Genomic DNA, 26,485 nt, shown 5'->3' with positions numbered 1-26,485 from the left:
GATTACAAGTGTGAATGACTAGCATGGAGTTATTATCCAGATAAAATAGTTTGTTTGATGATAGAATACTGTCTGCACATATAATCTCACAGATGATATATCTAAGTAGCCTAAAAAAGATCTGAGAAATCAAATATTTGTCTCCGATGTTTTAAAACATGGTTAAAAAAAAAAGATGACAAGTTCTCATGAAAATGAGTGACAGTGGCGGCCATTATTTTCCTGATTTCCAATCCACAATAGCAGTAAGAAGGGTATAATTCGGTATCAAGATTTTATTCAGTAAAGGCAAACTTGTCACGGGTGATGTCTCATTTTCTTCAAACCACTCCTCTATCGCCTTTCTATCGTAAGTGTATCCATCCGCGGCCACACACGGATCGTTCATCACATCCTGTACCACAAAAATTCAAAATCCCAAATAAAAACTAAGAAGAGAGATAACAAGATACCTTGATTTTTCAGGAATATATGTATGTATGGGGCATATATACCTTGAGTAAGGGGCATATGAAATGTAGTGGAAGAGAACTCAGACCAGACGATGCTAAATCCCGACCCTTGTCAGCAACAGTTTTTAGTTTCTCCAATATAGGGAGGATCTGATTTTTCAAGTCGGGCCTGTCTCTATGTCGAAGCTCGGTGCAACTCAAACCCAAGATAGCCAACTCTTTCGTCTCCTCTGTTGGCCAGCTACCGGCTTCAGAGTCCAGTACCCGGGCCAAACGATCTTCATCCACAGCAATTTCCACGGTCCGAGCGAGTGCTATAGCTGGTTTTGCTGTCAAAAGTTGCAAAACCACCATCCCAAATGCATAAACATCGGATTTCGGAGAAACCAAGCCAGTTCTCTGGTATTCGGGGTCAATGTAGCAAAGAGTTCCGACAGGGCTAGTGTCTTTGTACAAGGTTGTCACATTCGACATGTCCTGATGAAGCATCGTGGAGAGGCCAACGTCTCCGATTTTGCTGACAAAGTTGTTGTCAAGAAGGATGTTTGCTGGTTTGAGATCACGGTGGATTATTGGTTTGGGCTTGGAGTTGTGCAGGAAAACCAGTGCTAAGGCAACTTCACGAGCTATCCTAATCCTTTCAAACCACGGGATCGGAGGAGTGCCGTTTTTCTTGAATAATCTTTCCTCCAGGTTACCGTTTTCCATATACTCGTATACAAGACAACCTTGTCCAGCACATGCCCCAAGAAGGGTCAGCAAGTGCGGATGTCGAATTTTACTTAATATTTCGAGCTGAAATTCAGAAAACAGATAAGTTAAAGGTCACTACAAGTACACAAACGTTTCAAGTTAGCACTATTTTCTACCTCTTGATGAAATTGTTTGGTTCTATTAGCTGCCATGGAATGAAGAATTTTGACAGCAGCAGTCGTATGGCGCAAATTACACTTGTATACGGTTCCATACGATCCCATTCCGATTCTAAGGCCATTGGAAAAATTTGAAGTAGCAGATTGAATTTCTTCCCAGGAAAATTCATGGTAATGTTTCACTGGACCAGCTAAAGAATTCTCAAGCTTTTGTTTCGTTTTTACGTCTCGAATAGCTTTCTTTTCTGCTGCTAATTTGAGTGCAGCTTCTTCTTTAATGCATTCTTGTGCATATTCAGCTTCCTTTTTGGCAGCTTCATACTTGATTCTCTCCCTTTCGGCCAACTCTTTGGCCTCCTCCTCTTTAGAGCTCAGCTCCTGGAGCTTAATCGCTTCCTCCAATCGTTGCTGGTGAAGATCATTCAACTGATCATAGGAAAAAAAGAAGACACAGTTTGAATAATAATGGACTAGTCGTTTTGTCACGCCCCAAACCACGAGTTGGATAAATAAAGGTTACATAGTTTCTAATGGAGGCACATTTGGTCTGAAACATCATATTCGCGGGTAAAAAAAACCTGGAAAAGAGCATGTGATTGTAAGAACTGATCATGTTACCTTCCTGGAGGCATCAATTGCCTCAGTTTGTGCTTTTGCATACATTCCATGAACCTGTCTCAGTTCCATTCGTAGTTGTTCCAACTCGAAGTTTACATTTACCTGTGAAAATCGATAATTACATTCAAGAACACCTTAACTTAATGAAGCAAGTAATATAATCCAACTTCAGGGGAGGATCAAGAACGTATTCCACATGGAGATTGTTCATTACCTGACTCCCGGAAGAGAACTCTGTGGAACCATTTAAGCTGGAAGACCGATCAGACATCCACGAACGATCCGTCGTCAAGCTTTTGACCGAACTAGAATTCTTGCTCTTCAGATCAACAATATCTGAGCTAGTACTTGAGCTGGAAATGGCATCATCTTCGCCTTCTCCGATGTAGTAACTAGACAAAGTTTGAGTGTCGTTCGGATTCGTTCTTCCTTCGAAATGGCTTTGGCTCATAGCTGAAACAGCTCTTAGATGCTTGGCTTGTGGAGAAGGAGGTAGAAATGGAGAGTATGTATCAGATGAACCTCGTGATGTCCACTCTGAGAAAATTTTATAGTTAGCTAGGCATGAAATATTGGATCAAGTGTACGTTAGCTTACAAATTATATTAATATTACTTGAAATGTTTTGATGAACCTGGTTTAGAATCAAATGTGTGGTTTGGTGAAAAGGTGCTGGATCTTTGGGTATCATGATCTCTGGTGATCGGAAGAGCCTCGGGATCGGAGGGGCGGACGGAAGACAGCTTGCCTTTGGAGACAACGTAGACGGTGCAGAAACTTGGGCAGCATTCTGAGATTCTCGAGGACAAGTTTTGTCCCCTAGGAGTCCAATAAGAACTGTACGTTTTATGTATTTCAAACACAAATCATGGTATATATGTTGTAATAACTGATGATATATGTATGCAACTATATATAGTTTTTGTAATGAAAATCATCTTAATTTTTGGGATTAATTAGGATGTAAGATGTTGATAGAGAATTATTAGGAGATTTTTTTTTTTGAGTTGGGATTTTCGAAATACCATCTTAGATGACGAAAGATGAAAATTAAACAATAATTAAACAATTAATTAATAATAGGCATATTAATTTTATGAATTGAAGCTTAAAATAAAAATAAAAATTTACCTTGAGAACAAGCCACCAGTTGATGAGCCTCCGAGGACGAGTTTCTTGATTCCATGTTTACTAATTTTGTCGCTTATTGCACCAACAATCTCGTTCGACTCTATCATGGCGACTTCGACTTGCACCTTCAAATATTTGCAACCAAAGGTACTCAAAATAATTAGGGAAAAAAAAAGAAAGGAAAAATGGTCCCATAAATTTTTATTCCTTTTATTTTATCGCAATAGTGATATGATATCGAAAACTAATGAAACGCCATACGTTAAGAGTTCACGTAAAATATGAACAGAATATTGACAAAAATAATCTTCTCAACTAAACTTAACTTACAGGATCAAGAATCAACTTTGACTATTTAAATTACCGAAATTAAAAAATAGACAAACATAGACAACGAGTGTTATACATAATGTGATTTTGAATTTCATGGGGGATTAAAGAACAAATAGGAAGTAGTTAAATTATTTTCAGACCTTTTTCCTTTCGCACCAAGTTTTGTAAGGAAGAATCTTTTCCCTTGTTTGCCATTTTACTTCCTTCCTGTAAGCAGCTGCCACATCCTCGCGGACTTGTGCGATCGGGATTCCACCTCCCACTGTATTTATAACATATATATATATAATAAAATAAAATTTGGATGATAACTAGATAACTTAGATATGCAATTGCATTTTTTTTTGGTCTATTTGATTGTTATTCTATCTATATGCTATTTTGTTATTCAGTGAGTCCAACGTCGACAACTTTGAACCATTATTATTTACTTATATGTTCGGTGTATGTATCTTAATCCACTTTATACTTAGACATGTCAAAACGAGTAAGTGAGACGGTCCAGCCTGTCTTTTTTATGATGTAGAAATCAGAGTCGTTATCTTTCGGTGCCCACTGTGTGAACCTCCAGATAATACAATAGTACGTACGCTACTCAAGTAAATCGCTTAACAAGCTTTATGCGACAGACTCGCCCGAAAAAGTGCTGATAGAAGAATCGAACTCCTGGTCATTTATCAAAAACTTACCTACTTCACCACTTCGAACACCATTTAAAAACGTACAATCCAACATATGGGTTTGGATCGTTTCCCCCACAGCCCCCTTTCTTTTCCTTTTTTTTTTTTGCTCTTTTTTATTATATTTATGTTTTTATTTTTATTTATATTTTTTGGACTTTACTCTTTACGATCAGTTTTTTTTTTGCTAAAATTTTTGTCTTTAAATTTTGAGGAAATTTTTTTTTGTGTTTTTTGTTCCTCTCTTCCGACTTTTTTAAATTTATTTATAATTTTTAATTTTTTTAAAAAATATATCATTTTTTATCTTGTCATTTTTTGCATTATTTTAACACATTATTCTTGGAAAAAAAGAAAAAATTAAGTATAATATTAAATATATATACATTTAAAAATATCATAAATTATAAGTAAATTCTATAAAAACTCAAATTAACTTATTTGTAAAAGTGAAAATTATAAAATTAATATTTGGATATGAGATTTTATCATAATAAAACACATTATGCTCGACAAATTAAAATTAAGTATAATTTTAACTATTTAAATATTTAAAAAATATCATAAACTGCATGTAAAGTCTAATTAAAAAAACCAAATATAATTATTTATAATTTTGTTAATTAGGTGAACCGATTTTTTTATGAAAACCAAAATCAAACTGAATTAATCGAAATTTTCTAGAACTAAAATCGAATTTTAAAATTATAAGACGAAAAAATGATCCAAAAAAATGATAAGATAAAAAATAATTGTTTTAAAAAAAAAAAATTAAAATGTGTGATTTAAAAATGCCAAAATAAAGGGGAAAAAAACCAAAAAACCAAATATGTTTTTAAAAAAATATAAAAACTTAAATATAATTAAAAAAAAAAAGCAAAAAAAAAAAAACAAAGAAAAAAAAGGAAAGAAAGGGGGCTGTCCCCCAACAGCACCCCCTGCTGTGGGCAACCCCACAGCAGGGGATCCAAATATTGTTATATATGTTATATATTGTTATAACATTTGATAGTGGACTCCATGATCTATAAGTGCCAGTTAAAGAAAAATGCAAATATGGCATTAAATCATACAAACAAAATTCTTACAAATTTGAATGATTATAATAACACCCCCAAATTATGTTAGACTAGTGCCACATTTTCGAGTAATCATCCCATATATGTCATATAATTTCAAGAAAAAATTATAAATATAATATATAAGCACTAGTACTGCTAAATCCATCTCCATCACATTTCACTATTAAATTTTTTTTCCCCTAAAAATCATTTTCTCGCTCCCCCTGAATATAATGTACTGTGTTCTAAATTGTTCAACTTCAAGACAATAAATCTATTAATTTACTCGAAATATAATTTGGCACAAAAAAAATAACAAAACAAACAGAACTTACTGGGTGTTGGAACCGAGCAGATTTCAGGGAAAATATGCAGCAACATGAAGCAAACTTTTTCAGGGATCCCTTCTTGATTCAAATTTTCCAAAGCCCATTTTATTATGTATTTGCTTCTCTTGCTTCCGCTTAGAGCTACTGCAACCACTGAAACCGTCGAATTCAACCCCTCGGATTCATCCGCTCCGCCCGCTCGTGCTCCTGCCGGTTTATCGCTCTCCATCTCTTCGACACTAATTTGCTCTGAAACTAAGTATGTATGCTGCGACATGAAATGAATATCAAAATCATGCAAGCTCCTAGCTATTTTTCTTAACGACTAATTTCATATAAAATTATTTGCAGTGCAACATTGAATATATATAATGAATAAGGGGCGATACTTAGCTTACCACTTCAATACTCATGTAGACATTGCCACCTTAATATTAACTTGGAAAGCCTGCCAGATGCATGCATTAATTACATGTTTATTGCATAACGTGCGCATAAATAAGAAGAATTTTTTTTTTGTTTTTTTGAATGGTTATTAATTTATTTAGTTTTAAAATTTATGGACTTTTTACGTGCCAAAGTCAAAAGGGTTAGTTTATAACAATCGGCTTAATTAACTAGTATTTATGCTAATCGTGTGTGTAATGATGTTGTTATTTTATTGTTAGTTGCATGCATGTCCTCCTTTTATATTGCCTTTAGACGGGGATGGATACGACAACATATATATAATACGCTTCACAAATTAAATTAGTGCGACATTTTTTTTATAGAATATTTCAAAATCATAAAACGAGTGGCCGAGGATCCATTGTGCAAGGGCCAAAAGTGAGGGCTCATAATTGGGTAGGGGTTAAATGAAATATTTACTTTAGTTACGAAAGATTTACTTGCGAAAGATTTAAAGTGCGTTTGGCTAAACTTATTAAAAAGAGCTTATAAGTTCTTATAGATTAAGCTATTTTATGAGCTTATAACCTGTTAGAACTTATTTTAAAAATAAGCTGTTAAAGTGTTTGGGTAAACTTATTTTAAATAACTTAAAGATGTTGATGTGTTTGGTATTATAAGATCTTTTTATTGTCAAAATTACCAAAATAAGGTATAATTGTATGAAAATAATATTTTGAATTATACATATACGAAAATAATTTTAGAATAAACCTATATTAAAAAATAAAATTGTTTTAATATTTAATTTTAGAAAAATTTATGTGATTTGTAATTTTTTTAAATAATATTTAATATTTAATGGGTGGAGGATAAGATATATGGAGATTTATTAAAATATTCAAAGATATTTTAGAGAGATAGAATATTAAAATAAGATCTTTTTGAAAAAAGTACATCTCCCCTTACTTTTTTAAAAACAGCTTATAAGCTGTCAAACAACTTATTTTGACATCTTATAAGTTGTTTTAAAAAAAAATTACCAAACATATTTTCAGAGCTTAAAAGCTCTAAAATAGCTTATAAGCTGTTTGAAAGAACTTTTAAGCTTTGCCAAATATTAGATTTTTAATCTTAAATAATTAATGTTAGATCAAAAAATAAATTAATATTTTTATCAATATTAATAAATAAAATATAAAAAATTGTAAGATCAAAATTACAATTTCCTCAATATCTATTATTATATTTTAAAGTTAAGACATGGATTCGTTTACAGTATAAACTTATTATGTCACCTCTATCAATTTTTATAATTACCATATCACTTCTCTTTTTATTTAAATCACAAAACTATCCTTATTTTATAACATAATTCCAAAAATTGATTTCAAAACAAAACCACTATTGTATACACACGCGTTACCTGACGGAGGGTATCAAATAAAGCTGAAACGAATAAATTGGTTCGAAAATGGGAGATGATTTCGAGTTAAACCTATTGTAACACACATATATATTAAAAAAAATGTTTGATTCCATGAAATATCATCATATTCTTTAAAAAAATAAGAATATACTGGTCACATATGCTTATCCCATGAATTTCTTGGATAATTGATCAATGGCAAATAATATCGATTACAAAGTCAAATAAGATTTTAAAAGACACACATAGAAATATATTATAATCGATTTTTGCTCTTCAAAAAATTAATACTACTCTCAGTACTTCTCTTAATTATATTTTATGTTGTCGACCTTTTTTTAAAAAAAATAATTGTGATATTTTTTTATGAAATTAAAATAATTGTGATCTTTGGGGTTAGATCAATTTGAAAATTGAAAGGGTTTGATACTTGAGGGGCATGCTTGCAAAAAAAATTTAAATACATTTTTATATAATGTGGATATTAGTAGACACTAGATGGAAATTTTCAAAAAAATCTGAAGAGTTTTTGTATTCAGAATCATTCTGCATTTTATTTTCTTTTAAAAAAATTCTCTCTTTTTTTTTTTATTTGAATTGCTTTCTGCATTCTCCCTAAGAATACCATTGCATATTTTGAAAAATAAATTTAAAATAGATAATTCGATATTGAAGAAAAGAATTAAAGTTATTTCTTAATGACCAAAAAAAAAAAAGAGAGCATAAATTACTCATAAGACGGATACAATAGCTCTTTCCGAAGTGAATTTTAGAATTATTTCGTTGGAAGTCATAGAAAATTGAATCAAACGCCATCTACCCATTTTTTTCTTATATATATCTTTCAATTATATAGTAAAATTTGTCCAAATTGTATCATATTAAAATAACATGAGATTACTATATATATATGATCAACTAAGGACGAGTGATCGTAACTAATTAATATCACAAGAATTTTATGAGGCGGCTACCGGCCACCGAGACGGTAGCTCCTGCCGCGAAAAACGACGCCACCGGTCCTATTAGTGGGCTCCGCAGCGTCTATGTTCGTCTCCTCCGGTTCTGAAGAGGTGGTCCGTGGCCGAGGCGCGGTGGCTCTAGACCCATTTAGCCGGTAACTCCGGCCACTAAATATGACTCCTTCAGAAGGCTCACTCCTCCTGAATGGTGAATTAATTTGGAAGCCCTCACCCCAAAATGCCACCAATTTATGACTTATAAAATATCGTTCAAGGAATAATAAATTAAACTTTTGAATTAAAAATAATTTCTCAAAACTATACGAATTGTTTCTTGAAATTAATAATTCTTTTTTCAAAAAAAAAAAATCAATGTCATAAAGATATTTAATTTCAAACTGAAAAATAAAAAATAAAAAATGAAGGATACACCCATTTTGGAGTCTTGCAAATGTTGTTGCCACTGGAAAGGGGATAAAGTACTGTGACAAAGTAATAGAGATGACCTGCTGCAATCCCTTTTAAACCTGATTTTAAAGAATTTCCCAGCAATAAGTCAATTGCTAGCATATACCATGGAACGTAAAAGCCCTGCAACCACAAAATTAAGTTGGTTTTTACTTGATCCGGTCGAGTTATTGACTCTGATACTAATTGTAGTACAAAATTAATAATTGTGCGTTCATTTCGTGCATACCTTCAATTCAAATAGACCGTGAACATTGACTCGAGCATTCGGGAACTCTCGACTCCATACATACACAATCACGAAAACCAGAGACGGACCCAGAAACATAGACCAAAAATTCGGAACTGCTGCAATAACCTATACAGGTAAACCCATTAATTTTATTTATTTCACTCAATATCCCATGGAAAAAAAAAGGTATTCTTTGCAATTTCAAATTGGTATTACCAAGAGTGAGAGGGCTCCAAATATATACATCCATACTAAGTCAGCTGTCCTTTTGTCATAAGGTCCCCTTTCTAGTTGAACTCCATAATATAATCTAAAAATGAAACATTTCAAAGCAATTAATTTTTTAATTCATAGAATATTGCACATCACAACTTCACAAGTACAAAACTCACTATAAATGTTAATGAAAGGCTATGCACATTACACCCGGTCGGTACATAATATTATAAAACATCGTTTGAAGATACATATTATTAAATTTTTATTTGGTCATATTATTTATCTACCAACTAAATATTTTACATCAATTAAATCATTAATTATTTATTTTACATCGATTAAATCATTTAATCTAAATTACTATGTTATCCTTAATAAATAAAATTATTCAATTTTTTATAAAATTTTATTTAAAAGTTAATCAATTAAATCAAATCAAATCAAACAAACTATTATTTATCAATCAAACCAAATATTATACTAACTATAATTTCTTATTTATTTTTTTCTCATATTTAATATTTCATCTCTATATTATTAATCATATCTTTTAACTTTCAAACGGAGAGTCTATGGATGAAATATATATTGGTCTCATGTGTTATATATTTGAAAATGAGACTAACTACGATTCTAGCTTAGCTTACATATTGGGGTAGATTGAAAATCAATTTTTTTATATTAAAAAAAAAAATCAATTTTGTGTTATTATTTCATAAATGTAATTTTCTCCCCAAATTTACTCCAATCGTAATACATACAAAATTTTATATCACGAGTTAAACTTATTCTCTTGTTAAAATACTTGACCGTATAAGTTATAACATAACTATTGTGTTAATTCAATAGTTTACTCATATATAAAGTTTCATGTCATAAAAAAAAATACTCAGAACGTACATTGTGAAGAGACGTACGGCAAATGGGAGTGAAAATGGCCCAAGAAAGAAAAAGGGCGTGATGAGCCTCCAAATCTGTATAACCAAAAAAAACAATATAATTATTTTTCAGTGGAAAAAGGGTAATAATTATTAAAAATAATAACAAATTTACCTGAAATCTTAGGAAAACATGTGAGTAGAAAAGGGCAATAATTTGATAATGGTATAGTTGCAGGTGATAGGCACCAGTGGTCAGCAAACAGACCACAGCATATGTCTTCGTTACCGGAGGCAGAGAGTTATAATATCTGTTTTTTTTTAATAAAAAAAAAATTCATCGTCATAACATAAATTAGACTCGATATATCTAAGGAATTGCTTGGTTGATAAGATGTAGGAGATTTTAATACGAGTGTCTTAGACTACCTAAGACCGTAAATTGATCGATATCTCGAATTTGGTTTTTGGATAAAATATGAATACTACAAGGGAAGAGAGGGCGACTTACTGTGCTGGTGTAGACATGGTTGATGGACCGGATGGCCTAATTATGTGATCTTTGATTTCTTGTACTCGTAATCTATATATATGTGTGTGTGTGGTATTTTTGCATTGGTATTTACTCCTCGAATTAAAATAATATATCATCTTCGATACATATGAATTTATAATATAATAATTATGGCTTTGGAAATTCCGATTAGGGGAGACTTTGGACTTCGGAGTCTTCCTCTGGCCCATATACATAAATAAACCAAGTGTGGACAAAAAACACGCACTAAAAGTCTAAAACTCATAATTATTTCAACTCCTTTCCGTGGAATTATCGCCTTGACTTGCTCTATGGTTAATGTAGTGTTCGGGAAAGCCATTATGAATCACTTTTTAGTTTGTTTTTTTTAAAAATAAAAACTGAGAAGTGTTTTTTAAAAGATTGCTCAAATACTATTTAAGAAGATAAAAGAACGTTAAACCTAATTACTCCAAGTGGAGGATGTAAGCTTACGATTTTAACAAAAATTATGATTTGTTATAATGGTATTTTAGATTTTCCAAGTTGTATACTAGCCGAAGGCCTGAAAGAAAAAAACAAGAAAACAAAAATTTATGATCATCTGTGTACAAGATTTTCCTAACTAATATTCTGTTAGAAGACGACCTTCTTCTTGATTGACTCCTCGTGTAAATATGTATGTCATCACAGTATATACATACTTGAGAGTAGACGTTAATAATCAAATCAACCACCAGTACTCTTTCTGCCTTCCTAGAAGCTGAGAGAAAAATCGATGCTACCATTATTTGGGTTGTGCCCATGATGATCAGGGGCGGATCCAGAATTATATGTTTGGAGGGGCCGACCCACGCAAACACACACAGTACACATCCAGAAAAATAATTGTTATATGTTTATATATAAATTTCAATAACAAGAATACAATAATAAAAATATACTAACCCTATGACAATGAAAAATTCAAATTTAGTTATTCAAATTTTTTCAAGCTCATCCAAAATTCAACCTTGCAATCTAAATCACATCATTCAAGCATGAAAGGAATTTTATTCCTTGAATATTTCGGCCCTGATTAATTGAAAATTATAAGATTTTGCTTTCTAGACAAGATAGGATATTTGGTAAATATTGAGTGTATATTTTCGAATATGTTAATGATATATTTGCCAAAGTTTAAATTAGATCTTGATAAGGAGATTATTTGACATAATATAATTCGATATTATCAAGATTTGATTTACAAGATTTGATAAAGTTTATTTCCTACTAAAACTAGTTTTCTTATTTATGTAGGACTCTATCTAAGGCAATCTTCAAGATTTGGATGCTTATCTATAAAAGGAGACACGCACAAGAAAAGTGAGAGCTTCAGACGAAAAATACTCTGCGCATACTCTAAAGAATTCAAGGAAGATCTTGAAGAATTCTGAAGCAAAGTTTGCAACCATCGTTGTTGCATGTCCCCGTGTCGCCGTTCGTGTTGAATACATCAGAGACAACACTGTGGGAACTGTGTTGTTGAAGATATTTTCTGTCTCTTCAATTTAGGCTACGGGAGTTGCATCCAATTTCTTTTATACTCTTATTGTTTTTAGGATGCAAGTTTGATTTCTCAACTCGTTGAGAAATTTAGGATTTAATGACTTTTCGTAAAATCACTAGGATTACTTTGTAAGACTATTCTTACGTTTACTAGTGATATTTAGTCCTAAGGCACCCGCACGAGTTTTATACTCGTGCAAAATTATTTACTTGTGTTTTTATTTACGCTTTAAATTTCCGCTGCACTGTGTTGTCTGTGGTGTTACAACACAAACGACAACACTGCCTTATTTTACATAACAACCACGTACACCGTTTCTTTCACGTGGCATCAGAGCCACCACTTTACTTTACTAAGTGAGTTCCTAGTTTGTGTTACAGGTTAGTTATGGACACTCTGTACACAAGTGCAATTCGTCCACCTATTTTGGATGGGACAAACTACGGCCCTTGGAAATTGAAGATGAGCATGTATATTCAATCCATTGAGTCCAGGGCTTGGCAGCGTGTTCTTGACGGTTGGACACCACCCATGAGAGATGATGATGTACCAGGATCAAAGCCAAGATCACAATGGACAGCCGATGAGAATACAGCGGCTATTTATAGTATTTATAATACTAAAGCTCTTAATGCTATGTTCACTTCAGTTGATATGAACATGTTTAATCTAATTGGTACTTGTACTTGTGCTAGGGATGCTTGGAAGAAACTACAAACCCACTGTGAAGGCTCGGCTAGTGTCAAGAAGACAATGATGCGTCTCATAACTTCAAAATTTGAGAAAATGAGAATGGAGGAATCAGAGACCATCATGGAATACAATGGAAGGTTGAAAAGCCTTGCGAATGAAGCATCTATTCTTGGTGATCCTATTTCGAACGAGAGACTTGTATCGAAAGTGCTTCGTTCTGTTCCCAAAAGATTTCACACCAAGGTTTGTGCTATAGATGAATCAAAAGATACATCTATAATGGGTTTGGATGAGTTAATTAGTTCTCTTCGCACCTATGAGATGGAGTTGGAAGCCGAAGATGACTCGAAAGGTAAGTCTATTGCTTTTCAAGTATCTAATGATGTTTACAATGATTTTGCTGAAGTTCAACAGGAAGTAAAGGATTCTGATCTTGAGAAAAATTCTATTGCCTTGATCTCGAAGAAATTTACTGATTATCTCAAGGTAATGAAAGAAAAGAAGGATGTGAAAAGTGCACAACCCTCAAAGTTTCCTAGACTTCCTACGTCAGAGAAATCTCAAAAACCTGCTGCTACTCGAGGACCTCGTCAAAGGTATGAAGGTAAGAATCAGTCCTCAAGCAAAAATTTTGATAATGTTCAATGCAGAGAATGTAAGGGATATGGCCACTATGCTTATGAATGCGCAAATCGCCTTCGGAAAGGAATGAATGTTTCTCTGAGTGATGATGATTCTGAAGAAGAACAAGAAAAGGTTGAACAGGCAGATCTCATATCTTTTACTGCTTTACTAGAGAGTAAGAAAAATTTTCAGATTAATCCTCTCGGTGTTGGCTCCGGTGTTGCAACACCTGGACGCAACACTGTTCAAAAATCTGTTTGTTTTGTTGCTTCTAACCTTGACAATTCCAGCAATCATGAAGAACAGGTAGCTGATCCTTATACTCTGGAAGGTATTCAAAAACTCTATGAAGAGTTATACAGTGATTAGAACAAGAGGAATAAGTTGAACACAACTCTTACAAAAGAGAATACTGAATTGAAAGCGGCTGTGGCTAGACTGGAAATTCTCATGAGTAAGAAAGATCTGAAATTAGGGTTGCTGAATTCTGAACTTGAAAGAGCAAAAACTACACTTGATAAATTTAATTCCAGTTCGAGCAAACTTGATTCCATTTTGACTATGGGTAAGAATGATAAGTTTGGACTTGGTTTTAAAGAAAGTGTTTTTGAAACTGGTGAATGTTCCAAAACACCAGTGTTTGTGAAGGAAGGTAATGATTCCTTGAACCATCCTTCAACTGCTTCGAAAGGTAAGAAACTCATTGTTGAAAAGGATATTTCTGTTCCTAAGCCAAAACAATGAAAGCGTCCTTTTGTATGTCACTATTGTCTCAAATCTGGTCATATCAGGCCTTTTTGTCGTAAGCTTAAAAATGACTATGTTTTGTGGGAATCTAAGTAAGTGTTACCCTCCGTGTTGTCCAACACCAAGAGCAACACTGACAGAAAGAGGCTCACTGTGAAAAAAGTTTGGATACAAAAGCCTGATGTTAGATGTTTTGTTATTTATACTTCCTTGAAAGCTAACACTGCAGGTAATTGGTATTTTGATAGTGGAAGCTCTCGGCACATGACAGGTTTGAAAGATCACCTCACGGACTAATTTGAACAAAATGGTGGTAGAGTGACCTATGGAGGTGGTGCAAAGGGAAGAATTGTTGGCAAAGGAACACTCAATGTGGAAGGGTTTCCAAAGCTTCATAACGTCTTACACGTTGAAGGACTTAATGCAAATTTAATTTCAATTAGTTAACTGTGTGATGATGACTTGCATGTGAAGTTTGATAAGAATAATTGTGAAGTTTTTGATAATGCTAATCGTTGTGTTATCACAGGTACAAGATCAGTTGATAACTGCTACCAACTCGGTGAAGAATTGGCATGTAGACACTCAAAGGTTGATGAGTTTAGTCTATGGCACCAAAAACTTGGACATGTGAATTTCAAGACCTTAAAGAATCTGAGTAAGTATGAAGCTGTCAGAGGTTTTCCAAATCTAAAGACTGGTGTTCCATATGTTTGTGGTGCATGCTAAAAAGGTAAGCAAACCCGTGTTGCGCATCCCGTGTTACAACACTGTGGGACAACACGGTGTCTTGAACTTTTGCACATGGATTTGATGGGTCCCATGGAAGTCGAAAGTTATGAAGGTAAAAATATTCTTTGGTATGTGTTGATGATTTTTCTCGTTTTACATGGGTAAGATTTCTTAGAGAAAAATCAGACACTTTTGGTGTTTTTAAGAAGTTGTTTACCAATATTACTAACCTACATACTTTGACTGTAGCAAGGATCAAAACTGATCATGGAAAAGAATTTGAGAACTCATTGTTTTCTTCTTTGTGTGATAAGAAGGGCATCTCACTAGAGTTCTCTGTCCCAAAAACTCCTCAACAGAATGGAATTGCCAAAAGGAAGAATAGAAGTTGCAGGAGATGGCTAGGGTGATGATGAGCTCAAAAAATATCTCCAAAAGATTTTAGGCAGAAACATTGAACACAACATGCCATATTTCCAATCGTGTTTATTTGAGAAGTGGATCTTCGATGACTTCCTATGAAATCCTCATGGGAAAGAGACCAAATCTTAATTATTTTCATATATTTGGCTGTGTGTCTTATGTTTTGAACGATAAAAATCACCTAGCAAAATTTGATTCCAAGAGTGATAAGTGTTTGTTCCTTGGTTATTCTACTAATAGTCGTGCATATAGGATGTATAACCTTAGAACTAGAACAATGATGGAATCTATTAATGTTGTTTTTTATGATGGTGCAGATCTCAAAGGAAAAACTGCTGAATATGATACTGAAAGCTCGTTGGAAATTTCCTCCGAAGAACACAGTGTTGTTCCTGATGTTGCAACACCAAACACAACACTGGTTCCTCCAGAAACTGTTCATGAGGAAAATTCGCAAGAAAATGAGAAAGTTGAGATGATTACTGTAAAGGACATTCCAAGCAAGATACAGAAGAATCATCCATCATCTCAGATTATTGGAGATGTTCATGGAACAAGGCAAACCCGTGCTAAGGACAAAGTTGACTACCGCAAGATGGTTGGGTTAGTATGCATGAGTTCCGTATACTCACAGGTAATGCATTCCTATTTTGTTTTCAATATTGAACCCAAGAATGTCAATGATGCTTTGAATGATGAATTTTGGGTAAATGTCATGCATGAAGAACTTGAGCAATTTGTTCGAAATGATGTTTGGTTTTTAGTTCCACCACCTGATCATGATAATGTCATTGGTACAAAATGGATTTTCAAAAATAAAACCGATGAATCAGGAAACATCATAAGGAACAAAGCAAGGTTGGTTGCTCAAGGGTATACTCAGGTTGAGGGGGTTGATTTTGATGAGACCTTCGCTCCTGTTGCCCGCATTGAGTCTGTCCGACTATTGCTAGCAATTGCATGTCATATGGGTATAAAACTTTACCAAATGGATGTAAAGAGTGCGTTTTTGAATGGTATTTTGAATGAGAAAGTGTATGTAAAGCAACCCAAAGGCTTTGAGGATCCACACCACTTGGATCATGTTTACAAGTTGAAGAAGGCACTCTATGGTTTGAAGCAAGCTCCACGAGCATGGTATGGTAGGTTGACCGAGTATTTACTCGAAATTGGCTTCAAACGAGGTGAGGTTGACAAAACCATTTTTATTCAAAAGGCCAAAGGTGAAATTCTTATTTGTCAAGTCTATGTGGATGACATTATCTTTGGTGCTTCGTCTCAAAAGCATGTTGATAGTTTTGTTGAATGCATGTCTTCTACTTTTGAAATGAGCATGGTAGGAGAGTTAACCTTTTTCCTTGGATTGCAAGTTAAGCAAACAAATGATGAGATTTTTCTTTGTCAAAGTAAGTATGCAAAGAATTTGGTAAAAAAGTTTTGCAAAGAGAATGTTAAGAACATGAAAACTCCTATGGGCTCAAGTAAAAAATTAGGAAAAGACAGTGTTGCGGCTGGTATTGACAACACCATGTATCGCAGCATGATAGGGAGTCTTTTATATTTGACTGCTAGTCGTCCTGATATCATGTTCAGTGTGTGTTTATGTGCTAGGTACCAATTTGATCCAAAGGTTATCCATTTAAAAGCTGTTATGAGAATTTTGAAATATGTTTCGGGTACATTGGATTTGGGATTGTGGTATACGAGGGAAACCAACACTAATCTTGTAGGTTTTAGTGATGCTGACTGAGCTGGTGATGTGAATGATAGAAAGAGCACTACGGGTGGGTGTTTTTACCTTGGCAATAATTTGGTTTCATGGTATGGTTGTAAGCAAAATTGTGTGTCACTTTCGACCACTGAATCTGAATATGTGGCAGCCGAAAGTTGTTGTTCACAACTTCTTTGGATGAACCAAATGATTGAAGACTATGGTTTTAAGAGTGAATCCCCCATTGTTTATTGTGATAATTCGAGTGCTATTGATATATCAAAGAATCCAGTTCAACACTCACGCACAAAACACATTGACATTCGTCATCACTTTATTCGAGATTTGGTAGAAAAAGGTATGATTCGAATGGAGTTTGTTGGAACCAATAACCAATTGGCAAACATCTTTACTAAAGCATTAGATCATGAGAGATTTTTAACTCTTCGGATGTCTCTGAGCATGTGTGCATTGTAATCCTTTGCATGTGTTGTCTGCGGTGTTACCACACTACCAACAACACTGTTGTTTTTCTTGTCATGCATTTTTAGGATTTTAGGCATTCTGCACTCATTTTGTTTTGTGTAGTGCTTGAATTTCTGTTACAATGATTCAATTGATGCCAAATTTTTCTGCAAAAATCTTTTTGGCATACTGACCTTTTTTGGCTTAGAACTCTGATCAAACCACCGAGTAGTTGAGGAATGTGCGTGTATTTCATGTTCTTGTTCCATGTGAAAGGTGGTCTCGCACTTTCAGTGTTAAAATCTTTTATGAAGTTTGGTGACCAATGTCATAAAAACAAACTTTGTCAAATCGGAAGAAAATGGAAATAGCTACTTAGTTGAGTCCAATGAAGACCGTTTGATTAGTGTGAAAGCTACCACTTTTGAAATGTTGTCTGTTAAGGGTAATCAAGTGTGCAAAATTCAAATTCTTTTGAAAAACTTTGGTGTTGTTGATGATGTTGGCAACACAAGAGGCAACACTACACTTGTCAACATATTGTTTCGCTTGTGATTGCATTTTTATTTTATGTGACACTCTGTTTAGGCATAAAATAGGTCATGCATATGCATTTTTGCTCATAAGGTCCTGTTTTTGGGTAAGGTTCTACATAAACGAATTTTGATGATTTACCCTATTTACTAAAAATTGAATTTTTGTGATTGATTTTTGTTTCAGTGGATTTAAGCCGATGTGGAGTTAATTCTGGAAGATTTGGGCTGAAATAGTTATCTCAGATTATTGCCTTATTTATGGGATTTTATCTCTTTAATTTAGTTTTTAATTTTTGGCCATCAGGAAAGTTACCGTTGTAACTGGAGGGAGATCAGGGATCAGGTAATTATGGGTTTGTTAGGATTTTGTTACCGTTTGAGATAAGGGTTCTATATATATGATTTTTAATAATTATCGGGCATTATCATATTCTCACAATTCTTGATTCCTGATTGTTTTTCTCTGCAAACCCTACTCTTCTCTCACTCTTAAATTTTCGTTCAATGGCAGGATTTGATCCACAGGATATTCCAAGTGAGATGGGCCACAAAGAGCCTGATGTTGCTACCGGTGTTACAACACCAGAAAACCCATCTTCCACTCCTTCTTTGCCGATAGTTCCAGTACCTATGGAACATGTTCCTCTCGCTGTTCTCATGCCTGGAGAACTAGGGAATGCAATTGATGTGGAGAATCTTCCTGATTTCTCCGTTTTGAATAGGGTGAATCTTGCTGCACCAATGGCTTGCCGATCAAAAAGGCAAGCAGGCTACAACCCTGATTTTACTCAATCCAAGAGATTCTACAAGGGTCCTCGTATCTCCATGACCGAAGAGGATCGCAGCTCTGGTGATGATTTCGGAGGATGCCGATTATGAATTTGTGGCGAGGAAGAAACCTTCTGGCTCTGCTGCTGCCTCTGCCTCCGCTCCGATTGTTGAATCTGCTTCTGACAGCAGTGATTCGAGTCCATCTGATGGTGTTCCTCCTAAGGACACTTCTGCAGCTACTGCTCCTCAAGCAAATGCTGATTCGGATGAAGATGTCACTCTGGCACAAATTTTGGAAAGCCTCAAGCAAGGAAAGGCTTCCTCTTCTGTTCCTCCCTCTGCTCATATCTCCGATGATGAGCCTGATGCTGAGATGATGGAGGAGTTTGCACAAGGCAAAGCACATCAAGATTCTCCCTCTTCCTCCTCTTCCTCCTCTTCCTCCTCTACCGATTCTGATGCTGACTCTTCTGATAAGAGTGCTGATATTGGAGAAGAAGAAGACTCTGAGGATGTTTCCAGCATGGATGCTGATGAAGACCCTCTGGACCAAGAGGATGTTTCTGCTGCTGCTGCCAGTGTTGCTGTTGGTGTCGTCAACACCACGAACAACACTGTTGATGAGGATTAGGACATGGATGCTGCCCATTCTCTCATTTTTTACTCTGGTGATGCTGCTGCTACTTGGCCTCTTCTCGCTCATAGAGGTCTTCTGGATGAAAGAAATATAGATGTACGCTCCTACCATAAGTACAATCTAATTGACTTTTTGAAGCTTTGACAACTACATTCTACTGTTGTTGCCGTGATACCCTACTGTAAGAGGGTGATTCTGGAATTCTATGCAAACTTGACCGCGAGCATTGAAGATCCAGAGTCTGCAAAGTATGGATTGGTGTATCTATGGGGTCGGCTGTTCGAGTTCTCTTCGGCCGTGATCAATGCTCACTATTCCACCCTAGATGTTGATGAAGGAAATCCTCCAGAGATCAATGAAGTGATCAATGTGCTCACTGGTGGTATGGTCAAACAATTCTCTGACCATTTTTCTGCAGCAAAGCTCACCTCGTTCTATTCGGTACTACATAAGATAACAGTGAGGAATTTGACTCCTTCTTCCAACTCCACAGTTATCACAAGACCACAAGCGGTCATTTTGTATGCCATTGGGACTGGTTGTCCTTTAAATTTTGGGAAGATGGTATTCAAGACAGTGCTCCAGTTTGCTGATGGAGGACTCAGGTCTACTAAGCTGCCCTTTCCATCTTTAATCTACGACATTTTGGAATCTCAAGCTTTCATCCGCAATATTACAGAAAATCTCACTGATCAACCTGAGATTCTCAAGCTAGCAGCTGGTCTTCTCAAGGGAAATCGAGTTCTGGATTTGCCCTGGACTCCTACTCCTACTCCTGCTGCTGAAGCTACTGGTGTTGCACCCGGTGTTGCCAACACAGGTGACAACACTGAAGAAACAGTGCCTACTCCTACTACCCTGGAATTCACAACTGCCACCATTCAGCTGCTGATGACTCGTGCCGAGGAAAAGATTGCTCAAGCTCAGGAAGACATTGCCTTCTATAGCACGATCTTGGCTGATTGTCGGCGACAACTTGACATTTCTTGCCAAACAGGGGGAGATAGTGCACAAGATGAAGATGAAGCTGGTCCATCTGGGACTAAGGATGATGAGAATGAAGCCTCTGATCAAGATAACTCTGATAGTGATCAAATTTAGATTTTGCTTCTTCTCTCATCTTTTCTTTATTTGCTTCATTCTGATTTTAATATAACTGTTTTTGTTCGTTCTAGTTACGTGCCTTAATTGCTCATATATGTTAACTAGACTAACATCTTCTACCCCACTTATGCTCTGTTATATGAATTAAAGAATCCCATGGGTTATTGTCCATGTTATCCACCGTGTTACGACACGAAGGACAACACTTCAGGGGGAGACTTTAAAATTTAGGGGGAGAAGATTTTTAAACTCAGGGGGAGTTTATGATTATCTCACACTTGTGCAATGTGTTGTCCAGAAAGCAAAAATGGGGAGATTGAAAGGAATTTTATTCCTTGAATATTTCGGCCCTAATTAATTGAAAATTATAAGATTTTGCTTTCTAGACAAGATAGGATATTTGGTAAATATTGAGTATATACTTTCGAATATGTTAATGATATATTTGCCAAATTTTAAATTAGATGTTGATAAGGTGATTATTTGACATAATATAATTCGATATTATCAAGATTTGATTTACAAGATTTGATAGAGTTTATTTCCTACTAAAACTAGTTTTCTTATTTATGTAGGACTCTATCTAAGGCAATCTTCAAGATTTGGATGCTTATCTATAAAAGGAGATTTTCACGCACAAGAAAAGTGAGAGCTTCAGACGAAAAATCTCTGCGCATACTCTGAAGAATTCAAGGAAGATCTTGAAGAATTTTGAAGCAAAGTTTGCAACCATCGTTGTTGCATGTCCCCGTGTCGCCGTTCGTGTTGAAGACATCAGAGACAATACTGTGGAAACTGTGTTGTTGAAGATATTTTCTGTCTCTTCAATTTAGGCTACGAGAGTTGCATCCAATTTCTTTTATACTCTTATTGTATTTTAGGATGCAAGTTTGATTTCTCAACTCGTTGAGAAATTTAGGATTTAATGACTTTTCGTAAAATCACTAGGATTACTTTGTAAGACTATTCTTACGTTTACTAGTGATATTTAGCCCTAAGGCACCCGCACGAGTTTTATACTCGTGCAAAATTATTTACTTGTGTTTTTATTTACGCTTTAAATTTCTACCGCACTGTGTTATCTGTGGTGTTACAACACAAACGACAACACTGCCTTATTTTACATAACAACCACGTACACCATTTTTTTTAAAGCATAAATCCACAACTCCACTTAGTAAAGGCAAAACTTACCATATATGCAAATTAAATGTCAAAAATTTTATTTTTAAAAAAACAAACACAAAACCCATCTAAAAAAAAGAAAAGAAAAAAGAAATCAAATTAAACAAAACACTCTGTATTACCAATTTATTTGTTAATTTTCTATAGTTTCATGTGCGTTTAAGGTTTATTAATTAATTAGTCCAAGTGAGGGTTAACTAAAGTCATGTATGTATACATAAAAAAAACACAAAGTACTTGTCCCACATTTATTTTTGTTTTTATATCACAACTCCAACAAATTATAATATTATTCTCCACACTTTTATATGAAAATCAACTCCAAGAAAAAGTCATAAATTTCTATAGTAGTACTCACCTTTGAAAGCTAAAAAGAGGAGAGAAAAATACATAATTTTTTTTTTTTAAAAAAAACCTAAAACAATTCAATCAAATTTCAGTAAATTAAATCAAGACATTTGATTATTGATTAATTTTTCTTACCGTGTAAACTCCCAATTTGTGATATGAATTTGAACCAAGAAAAGACAGCAAGCTTCTCTCCCAATTTTTATTTCATCAATTTTCAGTGCAAACTCCAGAGCCGATCTAATAACTTTTGTTTTAAAAAATTTAATTTTAGGTTCTAAATTTATTATATCAGGTTTTAATTTAGGCCTTTTGTAAAGGCCAAATAATATCATTTGGAAAAAAGAAAAAAGAAAAAAAAACGCAAGTGACTTTTGTAATGGCCCAATAATATCATTTGGAAAAAAGGAAAAGAAGAAAAAAAAATGCAAGTGTGAAAGGAAAGACTCGAACATGGGTCTTGCGCTGTTGTGTGAAAGAGTTTAGCCATTAGTCTAGACGTGGATGATATGTTTGTAGGGGCCATATATTATATATATTAAATACAAAATATATATCATATATAGTACTATTTTTTTAAAAAAAAATTTTTGGGGGAGGAGGGAGGGGGGGTGCCGGTTTTACAGTAAATCCGCCCCTGATGATGATAGAATCAAGGGCCCAGAAATCACTTGTATCGCCGTGATACCATGTATTTGGGTTGGGTAGCTATTCAAAGGATAGAATCGATTCTTCCGCGATACGCATAGGCAAAGGATAGAATCGATTCTTCCGCGATACGCATAGGCAGGAGCGTAGCCAAAAAAAAAAAAAATTCACCTTGGGACAACCCGGGTGACCCAAAAATTTTTTACAATTTTTTATATGGCCCAAAAATTTTAAAAATGAATTTTAAGTGTTATTTTTGGGGCTAATGTTATATTAGTCCGGATAGCCCAATTAAAAAAATGAAGTGGCCCACTTTTTAGTTTTCAAAACTAGTCCAAAAAAAAAAAAAATGGGTTTTTTTCAAATCTACTATTTTGTTAGTGTCATATTCTTCACTCTCCATCTTATAAAGTTCTCTAAAATTATAATGCTCCCAATTTTATAAAGTATATATCGACCAAACAATATTATGAAAATTTGTACATACGCTGAGAAATATTTAATCTTTTTGTAACTAATTTTGATGCGATTTTTTTTGTTTTTTTAATAAAAAATTTCATTATTTTTTCTACAAAAATCGGTGTTTTCAGCTTACATGATTTTTGGATTTTTCGCTAAAAAATTTAGCCCGGGTGAAGCTGAAATCCTGGCTCCGCCATTGTCTTGGGATGATCAATTCGATAAATAAATAAATAAATATATTAAATATTTAAAATTTAAAATATAATAAAATACTAGTTTATAATTAACGAACACTTGCAACACATTAATGATAACTACAAATAATATATGGGCAATTTGCTCAAAAATCCCCAAATGCAAACATATTTTGCTTTGGGGTCTCTAGTCATAAAATGTGGTACAAAACAATACAAGATGTGGTACAAAACTATAGAAGATGTGATACAAATTAACAAAAATTGTGGTACAAAAAAATGGCTAGGGAGTGCAGAGCAAAATATATTTGCATTAGAGATTTTTGAGCAATTTGCACATAATATATAGTGACACAAAAAAATATAAACTATTAAAGATGTAATCGATGTTTCAAATGAGCTGACTCCAAAATTTTTTTGGTGGTTTTAAAAAAATTAAGTTTCACAATATCTATATCTATTTATTAAATAAGAAAATCTTAAAGAAACTAACATGGTCTCTTGTTATGACACCTTAATTTGAAATTTCAAATTATTTGAAAAAAATTGAGAAATAATTATTTTTTCCTATAAATTTATTTGATTTTTTTAAATTAATTTTAATAAAAATAAAAATCAATTTTTTCGTCACACACAACAGATGTATGCAAATACACTAGTAATATAGTAAATCTTCATCTTCAATTGATATTTTTACAATATACTCGAAATAAAAAATATGATATTTCAAGTAATATAGTATATCATGAAAAATTTAAACGTGAACCACTCAAATTAAAAATATCTCATTTATGATCAAAAAATGAAGAAATTTAATTGCAAAAATTTCCATTTTCATTTTCTAAATAAAATCAACAAAATTTATAAATCCTAAAAATAAACCACTTGAAATAAAAATCATTTCTAATTTTAAATTAAGAAGATAAAAAATGGCATAGAAAATCATAGAAACTAAATGATTTAAATTATTTCAAACAATCAACTTCACAATTATTTACAAGAAACCAATTATTGCACACATTAATAAAATCAAGGAGTTAAAAAAACAAAGTCTAATTTTATAAAATATAAAAGTCTTGATAAAAACTGAAATTTTAGAGCAAATGATAAGAAACATGAATTAAAAAAATGACTTGAATAAGAGTTGTTCTCTCCTTCTTTGATTTTTTTTGTTTTTTTAAAGCAAACCAAACAAGCTTCACAAATATTAGAAAATAAGTTGGATCAAGTATTGGGCTAATTAAAATTTAATTTGAACAAGATTACATATAGACTATAAATAATAATAATTAAAATAAACCCAAGATTGGAGCCCATCCCAGCTTTTGGGGTACCTTCACCCCTGCACACATGTGCAGTGTACACTTTAACATGAGTTAAGACATGTTGAATTAATAAGATTAACTATAATTTATTTTCGTTGAAATGTTTAAAAATTATTTGTTAAAATTTGTAAATTATCATCAATCACTTTGTAATAATCTAAATTTTAACATGCCTGCAGGTAGATTTCCTAATTTATTTAGAAAGATTTAGTAGTTTATTTGTAACTTCTTTGCTCGAGATAAACACGTTTTGAATCCATGTTTAAATCTCGTCGGTGGTGCAAGTAGTTTCTTTATTTCGTTGTATTCTTATTCCAGATTGTAATAATACTTTAAAAAATTAATGAGCATTATATTATATTATATTATATTATATTACAATAATAATAATCCAATATATGAGATCTATATCCGACTAAACATGCCATATAAGTCGAAGCAACGTCGTTCAAGTATAATAGTTTGATTTTTAATATGTTTCGGAAGATATGGTCACACAGATATAGAATTAAACTATATTTAAAACGAAAAATAATATTTTTGACATAAAAATCATAATTTTTCAGGCCCGGATCCTCTACTTTTTTGGTGTTTTTATCCTAAAACGGCACCGTTTTGGGGCTGACTATTTTCTTTTTTTAAAAAAAAAATTGTTTGTTTTTTAACAAGTACCGAAGTATGATTGTGCCTTTTAAAAAAAAAAAAAAAAAAAAGCGTGTAGTGCATCTTAAAAGAAAAAAAAAATCAAGGTTAACTATAATACAAGTTTTTGACCTATTTTGGTTGCTCTAGGAAGCTTCAAAAATCAAGGATAACAAATGTATGTTTTAAGAGCATGTGCAATAACGAGAAGATGTTGGCATGCAATGATGTTGGTAACTTCATTATATGTTGATGTCAGCTATGATAATTTTATCTCATGGTTCTGTGAGGGTGATAAGATATTCTAGAGATGATATTGAAACATTAAATTTTTTTTTATTTCATTAAATATATTTTTTATTTAAATACAAAATAAATTTTCATAATTAAAAAAAAATAAAATTACACATGAATAAAATTTAAATATTATAGAAAATTAAGAAATACACGAAATTAAGAAATTTAAAAACTTACAAATAAACAAAATAAATTACCAACAACAAAATAAATTATTGGCCACATCTTTTTACGAAGAATTGCTTGTTGCATCTTTGTAAAATATTTACGTTGCACATCATTCATGTTTGGATCGTTAATATATTTCTTCATGATTTGATTTTATTGCTCCCTCTCCAGCTGTAACGCCCCGATTTTATCTTAATTGATTTTATTTGAGATAATCGGAGATTACAGAGTTCAAGAGCCGATTTGATTTTGATCAGGGCCTTTTTTGCAAATTTCGGATTTTTTAGGGACTAAAATGCAAATTTGAGATTTCTTAGATATTTATAACTCCTTTGACTATTCTATTCACTCCACCCTCCTCCTCCACCTCGTTTCCACCATTGTTGAAGAGAGAAACGTGACTTCAAGTTTTGGGATTTCAGTCTGAGCTTGATCCGTCCGTTAGAAATTATTTTTGCAGGCAGATCAGCGATCACGGCTGCGAGAGCTTCGTTCTATCGTAAGTTTTTCTACGATCAGATACATTATATTTTTTGGATGTTGTTAGAATCGATTAAGTTTCGAGTATGTTGTTCCTGACAGAGTTTTGATCGTTTATTCTCTGTCGGTTTCGAAATGAAGCGTCGTTCTGAATTGTTATGATTTTTGGAAGATTA

The 26,485-nt window shown here is 33.4% G+C and overlaps 2 protein-coding genes across 2 annotated transcripts; both read right to left on the bottom strand.

Annotated features, from left to right (window-relative positions):
* Window positions 1-214: 214 nt before the first annotated feature.
* LOC140860676 (U-box domain-containing protein 35-like) lies at window positions 215-5,705 on the bottom strand. Its single transcript, XM_073263681.1, has 9 exons — window positions 5,483-5,705; window positions 3,547-3,668; window positions 3,074-3,198; window positions 2,577-2,761; window positions 2,157-2,479; window positions 1,943-2,044; window positions 1,322-1,750; window positions 495-1,247; window positions 215-394 (listed from the first exon to the last, which is right to left on the bottom strand). Exons 1-9 carry the CDS (start codon window positions 5,703-5,705, stop codon window positions 215-217), a joined length of 2,442 nt encoding a protein of 813 aa, XP_073119782.1.
* A 2,374-nt stretch (window positions 5,706-8,079) lies between these two features.
* LOC140866821 (derlin-1.1-like) lies at window positions 8,080-10,689 on the bottom strand. The gene is made up of 7 exons (XM_073271875.1): window positions 10,566-10,689; window positions 10,230-10,365; window positions 10,077-10,150; window positions 9,174-9,267; window positions 8,955-9,083; window positions 8,688-8,848; window positions 8,080-8,512 (listed from the first exon to the last, which is right to left on the bottom strand). Exons 1-7 carry the CDS (start codon window positions 10,580-10,582, stop codon window positions 8,266-8,268), a joined length of 858 nt encoding a protein of 285 aa, XP_073127976.1. The 5' UTR covers window positions 10,583-10,689; the 3' UTR covers window positions 8,080-8,265.
* Between the last annotated feature and the right edge of the window lie 15,796 nt (window positions 10,690-26,485).

The sequence above is a fragment of the Henckelia pumila genome, chromosome 4 (genome assembly GCF_033568475.1).
Source record: "Henckelia pumila isolate YLH828 chromosome 4, ASM3356847v2, whole genome shotgun sequence".
Classification (NCBI taxonomy): domain Eukaryota; kingdom Viridiplantae; phylum Streptophyta; class Magnoliopsida; order Lamiales; family Gesneriaceae; genus Henckelia; species Henckelia pumila.
This window is presented reverse-complemented; position numbering and strand designations above follow the sequence as displayed.

What these genes read in the sequence shown, in the direction of transcription:
- LOC140860676 (XM_073263681.1), bottom strand. Translation starts at nt 5,705, where the DNA reads ATGGAGAGCGATAAACCGGCAGGAGCACGAGCGGGCGGAGCGGATGAA. An exon ending in CTGCTCGGTTCCAACACCCA is followed by an intron (nt 3,669 to 5,482) that starts GTAAGTTCTGTT and finishes TTATAAATACAG; the next exon opens with TGGGAGGTGGAATCCCGATC. An exon ending in CACATTTGATTCTAAACCAG is followed by an intron (nt 2,480 to 2,576) that starts GTTCATCAAAAC and finishes AAATTTTCTCAG; the next exon opens with AGTGGACATCACGAGGTTCA.
- LOC140866821 (XM_073271875.1), bottom strand. An exon ending in GCCGTACGTCTCTTCACAAT is followed by an intron (nt 9,268 to 10,076) that starts GTACGTTCTGAG and finishes TTTCATTTTTAG; the next exon opens with ATTATATTATGGAGTTCAAC. An exon ending in ACGGTCTATTTGAATTGAAG is followed by an intron (nt 8,849 to 8,954) that starts GTATGCACGAAA and finishes TTGTGGTTGCAG; the next exon opens with GGCTTTTACGTTCCATGGTA.